The sequence below is a fragment of the Callorhinus ursinus genome, unplaced genomic scaffold, assembly GCF_003265705.2.
Source record: "Callorhinus ursinus isolate GAN/ISIS: 27379988/994484 unplaced genomic scaffold, GSC_fseal_2.0 scaffold29, whole genome shotgun sequence".
NCBI lineage: Eukaryota > Metazoa > Chordata > Mammalia > Carnivora > Otariidae > Callorhinus > Callorhinus ursinus.
In genome coordinates, this window is record NW_027397091.1 from 7,448,173 (window position 1) to 7,463,866 (window position 15,694).

At 40.0% G+C, this 15,694-nt stretch overlaps 1 protein-coding gene across 5 annotated transcripts in view; it reads left to right on the forward strand.

Moving 5' to 3' along the window:
* The window catches only part of SNAP25 (synaptosome associated protein 25), an 82,414-nt gene extending 74,509 nt beyond the window's left edge, over nucleotides 1–7,905 (forward strand). For all 5 annotated transcript variants that reach the window (XM_025876527.2, XM_025876526.2, XM_073878390.1 and 2 more), the window contains 2 exons: nucleotides 1,656–1,800; nucleotides 7,193–7,905. In XM_025876527.2, coding sequence (XP_025732312.1) covers nucleotides 1,656–1,800; nucleotides 7,193–7,261 — 214 coding nt within the window. In that variant the 3' untranslated portion in view covers nucleotides 7,262–7,905. The remainder of the gene's footprint in view (nucleotides 1–1,655; nucleotides 1,801–7,192) is intronic.
* The last annotated feature ends 7,789 nt before the right edge of the window (nucleotides 7,906–15,694 follow it).

Below are 15,694 nucleotides of genomic sequence, written 5' to 3' on the forward strand. Positions count from 1 at the left end.
ACAGATGACAATTCTATTCTTGTTTCTGTCTGCTCCCAGGGAAACTAGACCAGGGATTCTCAATCCTGGCTGCACATTTGAATGACCTGAGGCTGTTTTTTAAAAACATCACTACTGAGGGGCGCCTGGGTGGCTCAGTCAATTAAATGTCTGCCTTTGGCTCAGGTCGTAATCCTGGGATCCAGGGGTCCTGGGGTGGGGCCCTGCGTTGGGCTCCCTGCTTAGGCGGCAGTCTGTTTCTCCCTCTCTCTGTTCTTCCTCCTGCTCACATGCTCGTTCTCACTCTCTCTCAAGTAAATACATACATACATACATACATACATAAAATCTTAAAAAAAAAGTGAGACCCAGCCATCTGTGGTTCTTAAAGCTTTTCAGGTGATTCTAATATACAATCAGCATCGAGAATCCTGGAACCAGAAGTATGCCTTAGCTGTTGATAATCATTTAAATAAGTTTCTTTTTTATGTAAGAAAGCTAGGAAGTTCCCCCTTTAATTTCTGCTGGCCTAGGCTGCTTTAAAAACCTTTGTGGGCTAGTCTACACTGGGGGTGACCCTGGGGAATGGGTTTTAACCCCTCTGAACATGTTTAGCTCAATGTCTAAATGTAAAATGTTAATTAGCCAGAACATCCCAGAATGAGTACCTACCATTTGCAATAAAGAGTTACTACCTTCTTAACTTTCAAGCTGAGCTGTGAAAAAAAATGGCCAGGTGGTAAGGCACTTCGAGAGCCAACTCCTTCCTTCCCAAACTGGAACAATAATCTTTTATCACAATTTTTCCCCTGAAATCACCCATTCACAATGCCACCAACCCCCACCCCCAGTGCAATGAAATCTGAGCAAATAGAAATCATCTTGAATAAGTAGCTCCCTTTGAGGTTCTTAGGAGCCAGCGGGATTAAGGGACAGATTGTATTATCCTTACTCTTCCCATGGATTTTGGTCCCAAATGGGGAAGAAGATGGAGCAGAGAAATTCTCTGACTTAACACAATAAGCCTTTTCTTTCATTCTCAATTTAACTCTTGGAGACTTTAGTTGACATTTCAGAAAGAAAAATACAGTTTCTAACTAGTTCCATCTTCATTCTCTGACCCAATCCTCTCAACTAAAATGATTTTATTCTTAAAAAATGAAAATTGGGATAAACATATGAACATAGGGAGGAAATGACGTGCTGGTGGAAATGAAAGAAGTAAATAAATTAATCTATTTAATATGCCTTCTTTAAAAAAGAAACCCAAATGTTCAAAAATGAAATTTAAAAATTATTTTCTAGGGACACCTGGGTGGCTCAGTCAATTAAGGATTTGACTCAATTTCAGCTTGGGTCTTGATCTCAGGGTCATGAGTTCAAGCCCGGCATTGAGATCCATGCTGGGTGTGGAGCCTACTTAAAAAAAAAATAAAATAAAATAAAAAAATAAATAAATAAATAAATAAATAAATAATAAATAAATAAATAAATAAATAAATAAATAAAAATTATTTTCTAATGTATAAAAGCTAAAATGTACTCATTGAACAGAGACTAAAGATGCATGGGATTGATACCTAGGGGGTCTCCAGACTTTCCCTGAGCTTTGGGTCCTTGGTATGTGACTTTTTTTCACACTTTCTATCTTCTAATAATTGCATTTTGAATCCCAGGGTAACAAACGATGCCCGAGAAAATGAAATGGATGAAAACCTGGAGCAGGTGAGCGGTATCATTGGAAACCTCCGTCACATGGCCCTGGATATGGGCAATGAGATCGATACACAGAATCGCCAGATCGACAGGATCATGGAGAAGGTAAGTTTATGGCAGTCAGCAAGCTTCTATTGTTCATTACTTCTTCTGAGATACCACTGAGGAAGGATGAATGGCATAATAAGCCCCTCAAACTGTGACACGGGATTCAGGCATACTGATAGATGGAAATTTCCCCCTTAATTTTCCAAGACAAAAATTCACCAGCATATAAGTAAATAAGAGAGTAGAATTTAATCTAGCAGCTATTCCTCAGAGACACCTGTTTCAGGATCCAAAAGCCATAAAGATGAGAAAGACATCATCCCTACTGCTATGAAACTCACAGCCTATGGGAGGCAGTGAGCCTCCAGCTGAATTTACTACCACACAAAATATAATTTGCCAAGAGAGCCACACATAAAATGCTAATAAGTAGGGTTAGATGAGGAAAGATTTCAAGAGTTAAGTGATGGGAAAATCTCCAAAAAAGCCAAATTGAGTCTTGAAGGTTGGTTAGGAGCTTGTCAAGAGATGGTGTAGGAATAGAATCAGGAAATAAAGGAAAGAATACTTATTTTAGTTTACTGAGAAGATGAATATGAGCTTTGATTTTATAAATGCCAAAGCTTTAATGATAGTTCAAAAAAGCCCAGATTCCATTTCCAGTTCAACAGTTCACATGTCCAGATCTCAAAATAGAAAGCATAATCTGATGAAGCTGAGTTCACACAAGGACACCAGATGTGGCTCTAAGACAAAACCCCCTGGTGTCAACAAGAGGCCTAAGGAAAAGTGAAGAGAACAGAATGGGAAGGATGGGTTTAGGGCCTTGAGATTGGAAGGGAACAGAAAGAAACACTGGATAACCTTTATAAAAAGATTTGGGGCACCAAAACCTGATATTCCACACTACAAATCTGACACACTTTCTATGATCTTATATTCTGCCCCCTCCCCGATCAGTAGAGTCCTGAATATTGCTTATCATCTCTTAAGATATCAAAATGCCAACAGGAAGAAATGATACATTATAAGTTTAATGGTAATTGTGCATCTATAATCAATTCTAGTTGGCAATCTTACATTGTATGAGTTTATTCCTGAGCTATATTCAGCTCAAGCTGTATATATGCAGCTCATATAGCTGTATGAGCTATATTCAAAGAGAGATATTGAAGTTTAGAGCCTGAAACCCTGAGTTTCTTTTTAACAATTCATTCCACTTTAGTGAGCAGAGAAGGATGCTTTGAATCCTAAGGCTAAACACTGAGTTTCTTGGAAACCAAGCATCCTCCACTGACCTGAAAAAGGAAAGAGTAGACATAAAGGGAACGCTTTGCCCTATTGTGCTCTATGTGCTCCCTATTAAAAATATCTGATTGCATAATATTTTGCCTGATCAATATTGAGTTACACAAATGTCAATGTTGGTTGGCAAAAGGCTTGTGCTTTGCTTACTTTTACAAGTCATGACATACTTATCATTGTTAAGAGCCTTTGATATGCTAAAGCTTTTAAAGCTGCACAAATCAATAGATTTTAGAACAATATTGAGAGTTTCAAGAGCACTGGAGCCAACACAAGCTGACCTAACCCATTATGGCCCAGAAAAATGAGCTAAGAAACAATTGCCGAACCACCTTCCAACAGGAAAATGATTTGAAAAAACAAGAAGTACTCATTTTCTGTCAATGGACCCAATTTACTCACAGATGTAGGGAGATAATGTACCTCTAATTTAATTAGATTTCCAGAAGTAGTACTTTTACTAAGAGAGAGGGGTCAAATCTTTATTGATAGAGTAGGACTTTCAGCACCAAAAAGTGTTCTTGGAAAGGCAAGTGGCATCTTAATTCTGCCACTTTTCATTTCTAGTTCTCTTCTCTAGGGAAAACCTTTCATTTTGGGCCCAATTTACTAAAGGGCAAAAACGTATGCAGCCATGATGTGTAATTGGAGTCAGGCAAGTGGATGGGAAATAGCCGTTATGGTTTGTATCATTCTTTAAGTGCTGAATTGTTTAAGAAGTGAGAGAGGGGTCTAGTTGCCTTTGAATAACTAGCCTTTATCTTAGCTCCAAAATCAGAATCTGAACATGATTAGAGAGAGTCCATTTCAACCCAGCATCGCCACAAATGATACATGTTATATGAGCTGCACAGTTTTTAACAGATTTCCACCTGTCTCATGTTAAGTTCTCACTTCTGATCATAGGAAACAGTATTCAAAGGTCTCTTGCATATCTAAGAGTAAATTAAACTCACAGTCTAAGAATACAAAGAATCTTGGGGCACATGGGTGGCTCAGTCGGTTGAGCATCCAACTCTTGGTTTCAGCTCAGGTCATGATCTCAGGGTTCTAGGATTGAGCCCGCATCAGGCTCCATGCTCAGCACAGAGTCTAGTTGGGATTCTCTCTCTCTCTCTCTCTCTCTCTGCCCCTTCTCCTCCTCACACTCTCTCTCTCAAATAAATAAATGAAATCTTAAAAAATAAAACGAATAAAGGGAATCTTCTGATGTTTCTCCCATATTCTCCCATGGCCCCCAACAACAACCTTTACCCTACCCCATCAATCATGGTCCTCTCTCATCACTTGGATTGATTGTAAAGTTTTGGAAGTCCAAAACAATGTAATTTTTAATACATCCCCATGGACTGTCAAGAAATTACTTTGTCTATTTAAAAACTTTGCTTTCTGCTTTAAGGTATATATATATATATACAGTCTTCTAAGGTTGAAATGGTACAATTCTTTCAGAAAACTAGAATGGGGCAAGTTGTATTAGCTTCTTTATGTTGTTCAGGAAGTAGTAATGTTCAAACTTCAATTTAAAGTTGTCAGTGGTAGATGCCACACACACGTTGAAATACAGTGAGGCTGAAGCTTTAACATTCCTTTGAATTCTCCTATCAATGAGGAAACACAGCATTTGAAAACTAAGACCTTGAGTTCCAGTGGCATTTCCTTGCTCACCAGCTTCCTGACCTGATTTCTTCATCTGAAAGATAATAAGGGAACAGTTCAAACCTTGGATGAGAACAGGGCTACCATGTAGGGTAATAAGCATCCACTTCTGGAATTCTGAGCAGGGGCCTAAAAGCTACCTGCCATGGTCTGAAGTTGAGATTTCCAGAGTGTGCAGAAGGGTGGGCTAATGATCTCCTTCTAACTCTCTTAGTGGCTCTGTGGGAATCATCCTTGCTTTCTCACAAGGGCAAATCATGTGGCATATCTTGGGTATGCCAGTGAGCTTAAGATTCTCTAAATAGAAATATGAAAACTGGGGTGGGCTATATTCCATAAACACAGTCCTAAAGCATATAAAAGAATGAACACAGAGGCCTTCTCCAAATACCAGGGAGACATCTAAAAGGAGATTACCTCAGGATTTGTTCCTAAAAGATGCTATTTCTGTTATATAATAAAGATATAGTACCTATTGCATAAGGTATATGGGCTTGAATTTTGATATGCTTCAGAGAAAATTTAGGTAGAAATCACAGATCTTCAGTGAACATAGGTCTGCTTTGGATTCTTTGACGATGTCCAGAGAATAACCTCATGCTCTACTTCAAAATATCCCCTTTCACCATCAGGTGAATGCTCACCAGTATATTCTTAATGCAAGAGTTTCTAGATTGCTTGCTTCCAGACATGCCATCCATTTTTAAATTAATGATTTCCCCCATTTGCGTTTTCCTTAGTATTCAGTCTGAAAAAATAGCATAATTCAATCTGCAGAAACATTTCACATTGCTCTGAGCCTAGAATTTTCCTTTGCACCAAAGTATCATTATTTCTGGTAGAATTTATAGCTAAAGAGAGGAGATTTAAGAGCCAAGTAAAATTGGAGAGAATACCTATTTTCTAAATCAGGGACCTAAGGTCCAAAATATGAATCTATAGATCAAAACAATCAAGGAAAATTAATGCTCTATCTTAACTTGTTTTGAAAGTCAACTTTTGATTATCCAAACAGATGGTAGGAAACCATTGCCAGATAATTCAGAATAATGAATAATCTAGCAATATTTCTATTTTAACTTGGCAAATTTCTAGTTGAATATAGATAACTCTAAATGTGCTGGGAATTCACAATTAAACTAAATAAAGAAGATCCAGTTTGGTGGAGATTGGAAAGTACCAAGCACCATAGAAGATGCAAAATCAGTAATCATTGAACAAATACAGGTCGATAAAAAAGCAGTTCAGTTTCCCTACACTGCCTCTCAGCTTTGTGTTCCTCTTTCCAGGCTAGAGAGGACAGACATCATCACCAATCATGATAAGACAAAACAACAGCCTAAACAGAATCTTCATCTTTGCCTCTTGCTTGCTCACTCATACCTTTCTCAGTGGTGTTGGGAATAGTTCATTTTCTGGGTTTTAAAAGTCTATCCTGGTAGCAACTCTGGGTTTCATGCTGCATATACAGCAAAAGGTAATTGAAGCAGTGAGATCAGTCAAGGCACAAAATTATGGTAAAAGTGCTCTTGTTAAAACAAGCCAAAGATAAGGGGCACCTGGCTAGCTCAGTCAGTAGAGCATGTGGCTCTTGATCTTGGGGTCATGAGTTCAAACCCCCAGTTGGGTGTGGAGCCTACTTAATAAATAAATAAACAAACAAACAAACAAACAAACATGCCATTGTCAAACTCCATGGGAGTGAGTCTTCAAAAATGGAACTTAAAATTATTAAACATCCCGAAAACAAGTCAGATTTTCACCCAGTAACAATAATTGCAAGATAAAATATATTGAGCACTTAATCTTTGCAAAAAATTATTCCAAGCACATTTTATGTACAAACTCATTTCATTTTCACAGCAGACCTAAGTACTATAATGATTAACATGATGATTACTAGTGTGGATTCTGACTCCAGGCTGCCTGATTTCCTCATTTGGAAAAATGAATTAATAATAATATACTCCTCATAGTTAATATCAATCTTGATGTCAAGGTTGAATGAACTGGATATAATAGACATTCATGCTTGTTAGCAGGATTCTTTTTTGTCCCAGCTTCGAGACAAGAAAGCCAAGGCCCCAAGATGTTGTGTAATTGGCCCGAAGTGACACTGGTTAGCCATGATTTGAACCTAACTGTATAAGTGGTGGTAATTAAACTCAATCCACAGATGTGAATGCCTTTCATAACATCACTGGGTGTCATTCCAGGATAGAAAGATAAGTGATGTAACCCTGTCCTCAAAAGGATGCACTCTGGTAGGGTGAAACAGTCATGAGTACTAAGATGGAGCTTCTATGATCATGTCCAAGTAGAACCACAAGCAATGGTTCTGGGATCACAAAAGAAGAGAGGGTCAATTCTGACAGGAGAAGTTTCAAGATGCCTTCACTCAAGAAGGGGGCATTTGAATAGACACAGAAGGAAGAACAGAATGTTCAAAGGTAACCTGAGTTTTGTTTTCTTCCCCCTTTTCTAGGCTGATTCCAACAAAACCAGAATTGATGAGGCCAACCAACGTGCAACAAAGATGCTGGGGAGTGGTTAAATGTGCCCACCTGTGTTCTCTTTCAAATGCTGTTGGGCAAGATAGCACCTTCGTGCTTTTCTCATTGTATTACCTAGTAGGTCTGCACACATACACACATCAGTCCACCCCCATTGTGAATGTTGTCTTGTATCGTTCATCAGCTTCCCCAAACTATTATGTGTCTTTTGTTCTTCCTGAGTCTCTTTCTTTCCAAAGGTTGTATATAGTAGTCATTTGGTGGCTCTAACTCCCTACATAAGATGTCTTGGGTTTCATTTTTCCTTTTCTCTCCTCAGTGGTGTTTGCTGAATGACAACAATTTAGGAATGCTCAACGTGCTGTTGATTCTTTCAATACACAGTATTGTTCTTGTAAAACTGTGACATTCCACAGAGCTACTGCCACTCTCCTTTCTTTGAGTGTCAGGTTCTGAAACTCTCAAAATTTGCTGTCCTTGGTTCCTCATGGTTGTCGTCTGTCTTTATGATTTCATGATTAGACAATGTGGAATTACATTACAGGCATTGCACTAAAAGTGATGTGATTTATGCATTTATGCATGAGAACTAAATAGATTTTTAGATTCCTACTTAAACAAAATCTTTCCATGACAGTAGCATACTGATGAGAAAAAACATACACACACAACAGAAACAACGAAACAACAACAAAGCATGCTCAGTATTGAGACACTGTCAAGATTAAGTTCTACCAGCAAAACTGAAGTAGTGTCACTTTCTTTCTGTCAATATATAGACTTACTAACCATGATCATCCTTTTTAAAAAAAAAGAATTTAAAAAAAAGATGGATTTGACACACTCACCATTTAATCATTTCCAGCAAAATAGACGTTTGGCTGAACTATGTCAAATGAATGTAATATAGGATTTGTTTGCTGCTTTTGAAGGCTATGTTTTGGAGAAAGCAATCTTGCTGTGAAACAGTGTGGAGATGTAAATTTTATAAGGCTGACTCTTATTAATCACCATTTCCCCCTGTGGTTTGTTATCAGTACAATTCTCTGTTGCTTAATCTAGAGCTATGCACACCAAATTGCTGATATTTAGTAGCTGATAAAGAAATCTTTAAAAAATAATATAAATGAATGAAATATAGATAAACTGTGAAATAGATATCATTACAGCATGTAATATTAAATTCCTCCTGTCTCCTCTGTCGGTTTGTGAAGTGATTGACATTTTGTAGCTAGTTTAAAATTATTAAAAATTATAGACCCCAGATGTCTGCTTTAATTTCTTTATGGACTCCGTCTGATTTTGCACTCACATGAGAAGAGGAAGCCTGGCCACTCCATCCCATTGCTCCTCAGAAGCCAGTTCTGTGCGCTGAGAACACTGTGTGGAAAAAACAAAGATGAACATTTTAGACACAATTCCAATGGCAGGTGACACTTGGCTTGATTTTTATCATCTGTTTCAGAAATATTTGTGTGTGGATTCAGTGTTGGCTATGGGAGAAAAGACATTTTTCCAGAAGATAAAAGAAAACGTCTATGGAAAAAATCTGTGCTACTCAGACTTGACCCTACCTAGATTTAGGTATATCAGGTATCAATCAACTCTTCCTTCCTCTCCCCAAAATCCAGTCCCACCAGCAAAAGTGAACCCTCCACAACCACACCACTGCTGCCCTCACTTTTTTTTAACAGCTTTATTGACATACCATACAATTCACCCATTTAAAGTATATAATTGAATGGTTTTCAGTATACTCACAGATTTGCGCAATCAAATTTTAGAATATTTCTAACACCCCCAAAAATAAACCCCATACCAATTAGCAGTCACTCCCATCCCACTTCCACCAGCCATAGGCAACTATTAATTTATGTCTGTCTATAGATTTGCCTATTTGAACATTTCATATAAATGGAATTATACAGGACGTGATGGCTTTGTGTCTGGCTTCTTTTACTTAGCATAATGTTTTCAAGGTCCATCCATCTTGTAGCATATAACAGAACTTCATTCCCTTTTATGGCTAAATAATGTCCATGGTGTGGATACCACATTTTGTTTATCTGTTCATCCATTGATGGACATTTGGATGGTTTCCACTCTCTGGCTATTATGAGTTATGCTGCTGTGAACATTCATGTGCAAGTTTTTGTGTAGACCTGTTTTCAATTCTTTTGACATCACCATTTTTGCCATCACTGCCTCTGTCACTACTAAGCCAACACTTCCCCCACCATCATCTCCACCAGCACCTGTACCAGCCTTACCTCCACCACTGCTACTAATGCCTTCATTATCACCACCTTCCCCTCTCCTCTTCCTCTGCCACCTCTCCCTCCTCTTACCTAATATCTTCAGCATCTCCATCTTTATCACTGCCATCTTCCCAGTCACCAGCATCACCTCCATCCCCTGCCACCACCACCAATGCCCTCAACTTCACCTCCTCCACCACCTTCACCATCACCACCATCACCTCCCTCACCACCACATTCACTAACACCACCATCACCTCCCTAACCTCCATCTCCTTCTCTGTCTCCTTCTTCTATCCCATAATAGCGATACAGATGAATTTGTCCTGGTTGCCTTGGCTGGCCACCAGATAATTTCATCCCCAAAAGCAGTTATGGAGGTTTGCTACAGAAGTTAAGGAGTGGAAATGGGGATGACAAACGTCATTCTCAATAACTGTTTGCAGTTCTTCACCCTCTTCCCAAGCCTCAGAATCAGTTCTAGATATACCCAGATGCTCAGGGAAGTTATTCTGAGGAACAACTATAACAATACATTTCTTCTTGAAAGAGTAGTAGAGAGCATGCTAGAAGACGGAGAAAGTGGATAAATATGCTACATATGTCAAAGTTGCTAAGGGGTCAACATATGGGTCATATTAGAAAATTCTCTCCCAAATTCCATCTCCTCTCAGTGAGGTGTGTTTCCACATTGTATGAGTAATTAAAACTCCATACTGGATACATGATAATCGAGATACAAGCATTTTGCTTTAAGGCTCACCACATAATTCATTCTGAAACCCATTTCCTTGGATAATTGAGTTTGTCCAGCCTCAACTCTTCTGCAGTCAGTTCCTTTTGGCTAAAAGAAGACATATTCCCTGGGAATGAATCAGCTCTGGGTAGGAACCAACTCAGGAAGTACATTAGAAATATAACGATTGGGGAAAGGCTAAATCTTCGGCCCGCCTCATCCATGGCCCTTCTACAAACAACCAGAAAGTGAAAGGTGGTCCCAGGTCCTAGGAGCAGAGTCCTTTTCTCTTGCCTGCCTCTCCATTTCTAGTTTCAGTTTTCCTTCTTTCACATCCTCCCTCAGCATCTCCTTTGACCAACCTTCCCGATCTTTGTGTCACTGATTGGCCAGACAATTGATGACTGCACTTGAAATTAAGAGAAAAGGAAGAAGACTCATACTTGGTGATCATCTACTACATGCCAGGTACTGTGTTAAGTGCCTTATTTATGTTGACTCAGTTAAACTCTCCTAAAAATGCTACAAAGTGGGGATTATTAGCCCATTGTGCAGAAGAAGAAATTAATAGTTTATTTGAACAAGACCTCTCAGCTAATAAGTAATGTAGGTGTGATTCAAACCAGATGTGTACTTCCAAAGCTATAGGGAAGCCTGGAAGATAAATCCAGGATTGTGCCTCTCTCAGTTCAAGCAGCCAGGAAACTCCAGGAGATATTTGGCTTCACAAAGAGCAGCAAAGACAAATGTACTGGATTTCTTAGCCAAAAGTCTGAGTGACCCTTTGATTCATTCTTTCATTCATTCATGAAATATTTATTGAGCTTCTACGCCAGGCCCTGCTCTGAGTATTGGGAGTACATGGGGCAGGGGGAGGGGAAGAGGCAGCAGAGGGAACAGGGAAAATTCTCAAGCATTCATTGAATTTATATTCAAGCTGGGGGAGATAGATAAACCAACAAGTCAAAAATGAAGTATATTAGATAGTACGTGTCACACAGAAATGTAAGCAATGAAGGGGAAAAAGAGTGCAGAAAGCGGACAGGGTATTATTTAAGATAGAATGATTGGGGAAGACCTCACAGATAAGTGAAGTTTAAGTAGAGAATTCTTCAAGGCTTGGAGTAAACAAAGTGATATGTCCAGAGTGAATTCCTTTAAGAAGCAGGGGTTGGGAATGAGAAAACAAACGTACAAACTATATCTTATCATTTAGTAATCCTGGAGTTCCTCCTTGGCAACTCAGTCAACACCAGTTTTAACTATTTCCCAGACTGTCCAGAAGAAACTTGCAAACTCCTTGGCTCAGAGAAGAAGGATGCAAGTCCACAAGATGAAACAAACAGTGTGCAAGGAATGATCAAGTTAAATTGTCTTAGGAGAGGAGAAAGTGTTGACTTCAAGGTCCAAGATTTAGGAATTCTTGCTCTGGGTGCTCTTCATACAATCACTGACATACTAGTTTACCTTCAAGCAAGTTAGTCATATATCTCAAGTTCTCCATCTAGGATTTGGAAACTCAAATCTATCTCCTAGAATGTAGGAGACTTTGGAGAACAAGGAAATTAAAGAAAAGTAAACCATTAACAAGTCAGTTAACCCCAATGCCCGCAGCTATTTCCAGGATGAGTTGCCAAAGCTCCAGGTATCTAACTATTCCAGAGTCCCAATCTCAGGTGATGTTTCCCACACACCATCTCACCATCCTTAGCTCCTCCAGCCTCTTGCCATAATACAGCTTCAAAACCATTCTGTTCAGGGGGCTTCCTGCCTTAAGTTCATGATACTGTCTCCACAAGCAACTCAGAAAAATGTGGCCCATCGTCCTTCTACTAGACACTGCTAGTGCTGTGCCCATATCCTCTTGAGCACTTACCTCTACTCACAAAATGCCGTTTGCAGTGAAGAACACTGCAAATTCTCTGTCTTGGGACAGAGAACACCAGAACTGCTAAAGTTTTAATGCCCTGGGAAGCAGTCCTTAACCAAGGGTGGATGGGGATTGATGAGTAGATAGATGCCCAGTTTCCTTGGCCCCAGGTTGGGGTAGCTCTGAGCTGTGTGTTCTACACTGTCTGCCAGAGCTCCCCCAGCAGAATCAATCTCCAGTTCCTCACACGGTACCTTGCCTGGTACTTATCACTATTTATTGGCTGTCTTTTCTTCTCTCTTTCCCACCTCATTATTTGTGTTTCCTGGAATCTCTTCTCAAATAAACTACTTCCCCTGAAATCCTTGTCTCAGGGTCTGCTTCTGGGAAAGCCTTACCTCAGACAATACATTCTCATGAGATCCATGCCAGCTTCTGAGCATCTCCCCCAAGACACTGCTGTAGAGAAATGTGCTCTAAATTTTTCACCACTGAAGTTTAACCAGTCTTTCTAATGTCTATCCAAAGGTCATTAAAGTCAAGAGCATTAATACTGCTTTTGCCATTTCTCATGTCCAAAATAGGAATTATTCCCAAATGAGTTTACCCTCTACAGTTCTACTAATATTACGCATTGTTTTCACAGCTGCCAATACTATTAATGATAATAAGGCCAACTAGACAAAGGATCCAAAGAATATGGTGGAGGCTGGAACCCTCTGTAAGTTTTCTACTGCTTTGTAACCAACTGCTCCCAAAACATGGTGACTTAAAACAATAAATGTTTATTTAGCTTGCAGTGCTACAGTTAGGCATTTTGAGCTAGGTTTGGCTGGGAGTCTGGTCTTGGCTGGCTTCCTCACATGACAATGGTCAACTACAGGTCAGCTGGGCAGCCTAGCTTCTGGGAGTTGGCAGATGGTGTAGTATCGCATTCTCCAGGAGGTCAGCCGGGACTTTTTCTCATGGCAAAGTCAGAAAGAGTGGAAGCATGCAAAACCTCTTCTAGGCTCACTGCTTCTACCATATTCTATCAGCCAAAGCTGGTGACAGGACCAGTTCAAATTCAAAATATGGGGAAATATACTCCACTTCTTATTGGGAAAAGTTTCAAAGTCATATTGCAAAGAGAAGGGTGAATAATATGGCAATCTTTACGATCATGCTACCACTACCTCAAAGAGGCCTGTGGAGTTCTACTTCTCTCCTCTGTGTCTTTAGAATCTCATGGAAATGGGGTTCCTGAGTGGGGCTGTCAGTTAAGCATCTGACTCTTGGTTTCAAGTAGTGATCTCAGGGTCGTGAGATCAAGCCCCACATCAGTCTCTGCACTCAGTGCAGAGTCTGCTTGAGATTCTCTCTCCCTCTCCCTCTGCCCCTCCTGCTTGTGTGCTCTCTTTCTCTCTCTCTCTTGAAAATAAATAAATAAATCTTAAAAAAAAAAAAGAATCTCATGGAAACAAAAGGTTAGGGTGAGCTCTCCATGTGTCTTAGAGTAGACTCATGCTAATAGCCTTCCCTTTTAGTAATATTTAAAACAGAAAGTGTAGGGCTCAGTAGGGCCAGCAGCCCAAGGGAGGATTTGAGAACCGTGAGCAGAATGATTGTAGGATTGAGGATTGCTGACAAGATGTGGCAGCCTGAAGATGATAAGACTGACCTTAATCCTGAAATAGAGAAACTAATCCCTCCTATTCAAAGCAATAGAGCTTCAGCACCATCATTAACCCCTAAACAACAGAATTTGAAAAAAACAATTTCAAAATGTTCCAAGTAGAACTGCATCCTCAACCAGCACTTGACAAATACCCTCATTCTAGAAGCCTCTGTGGTTTTTCCTTGCCATCTTTCATTTGTTGCTATTTTTTGGGAATTTTGTGGGATATTTCTTGGGGGAGAGGGCTTTCTTTTATTTTCCTTTCCTCCCAATCTTTTCTGTGCAAAAATATACCGTTCTCTTTGCTAAGAGGATAAAAAAGACTGATTACTCAGGGATGAAAAAGAACTTATGTGTGTCAGAGACAGCTTAAGTATACACAAGATGTATCCTGGGTGTCTGGGGGAGTGGGGATGTGGGAGGTGACTGCTGTCTTCCCAGGCACTGTCTTACTTCTTTAAAGGAACTGTGACAACCGCCAGTTTAGGAAAGATGAGACAAGCGCTAATGGTGTGTGTTTTTAAACTTTCAGGGGCTGTGCCGATAGAAAGCCCTAGAGACCTAAACCCATATTCTCATTTGTTATTAAAGGCAAAACTCCAATCTAGGCCAAGTAGATTCTCTAAGGGGCTAGAGCTTTTATACCCCTCCACTGAAATCCACTTTGTTTTCCACACCTATTGATTCGACCATGACAATGGCCCATTTCAATTTCTGCCCGCTGAACTTTGATGTATGCATCTAAAATGCAAATAACGTATTCAGCTCCAAGAATAATGAGCAGTTCTTCAGTCAAGATATCCCTACTAACTGTCTCAACTTAACTTTCTTCCAGAACAATCACTTCAAGTGACGAAAAATCACCCGAGTGCCTTGGAAGTGCTTTTCCCCACCCCCAGGGGGTTGAGTTAGGGGGTGTTAACAGCTGCTTCCTCAGAAAACAAAGCCTGAGACAGAGGCAGAATTCTAAGTAGTTAATCTGGGAGTGTGACTCCAGGGAGCAGGGATGAGTGGCGGGAGAGGGAAATGCTGAAGGAGGGAGAGCTAATTCAAGAATGCACAATAGAGTTAGCTAATGCTATAGGCACCTGGGTGTTTAATTCCCATGAGGCAGCTGAGAAATCTTGAGAAATGCACATCAGGACCATCTTTCTGGAGCAAGAAAGGAGACTTACCCAGCTGCTTCCATCTCCCTTTGGTGGAGCACAGTCATGGGACAGCGCCTTAACTCCCCTGTACTTCTGGGTTGTGCACGTGTAGGTCAAGGGGCTCTTCTCGAGGAGAAAGAAGAAGTTCTAGGGCAGAAGTGAGAGGTGGGGCTGAAGTGGGTACCAACAGTTCATACTTTTATGAGGCTGGTTGAAGTCTGCATAAAACTGGTTGCCACTACTGTGGCTGGAATAAGAGACAGGGATAAGAGAATCTGAAGGTATGTTTAAGAAATGTCTGACATTCACTGCATAGAGTTGTACAGGTGGCATACTGCTCAACCCTAGGGAACATCAGTCACATCATAACAACAGCTCCACATTTCCCTGCTCAATATATAGGATTTCAACTGAGATTTTGTTTGAAGGAGCTTCCAGTGGTAAAAAAGAAAATGCAAAGCAAGCAAACAAACAAATAAAACCTTTAAAGCCACTGTTCCCGAATAACTTGAGGACAAATAGAAAAGGCAAACTATAGAATAGATGGCAAAATGGAGTTCTAAATATTGGTGGTGGAGCCAAGGTTTTTTTTTTTTTTTTTTTTGGATGGCCTACCAGGTCCTTTATGCAGTTGAATTTACAAGGTGACACCAAGTTAAGACAAAATTCCAGCTTGGATCCCCTCATCTCCCTCCCCTGAATCCTGATCCACTGGCTGCCAAAGCTCGAAGGGGTTTGGGGTAGGGTGTCTGGTCATGGGAAAAGCTGCTATGGTTGGCCAAGCACATGGGTAGAGGAGAAGGTT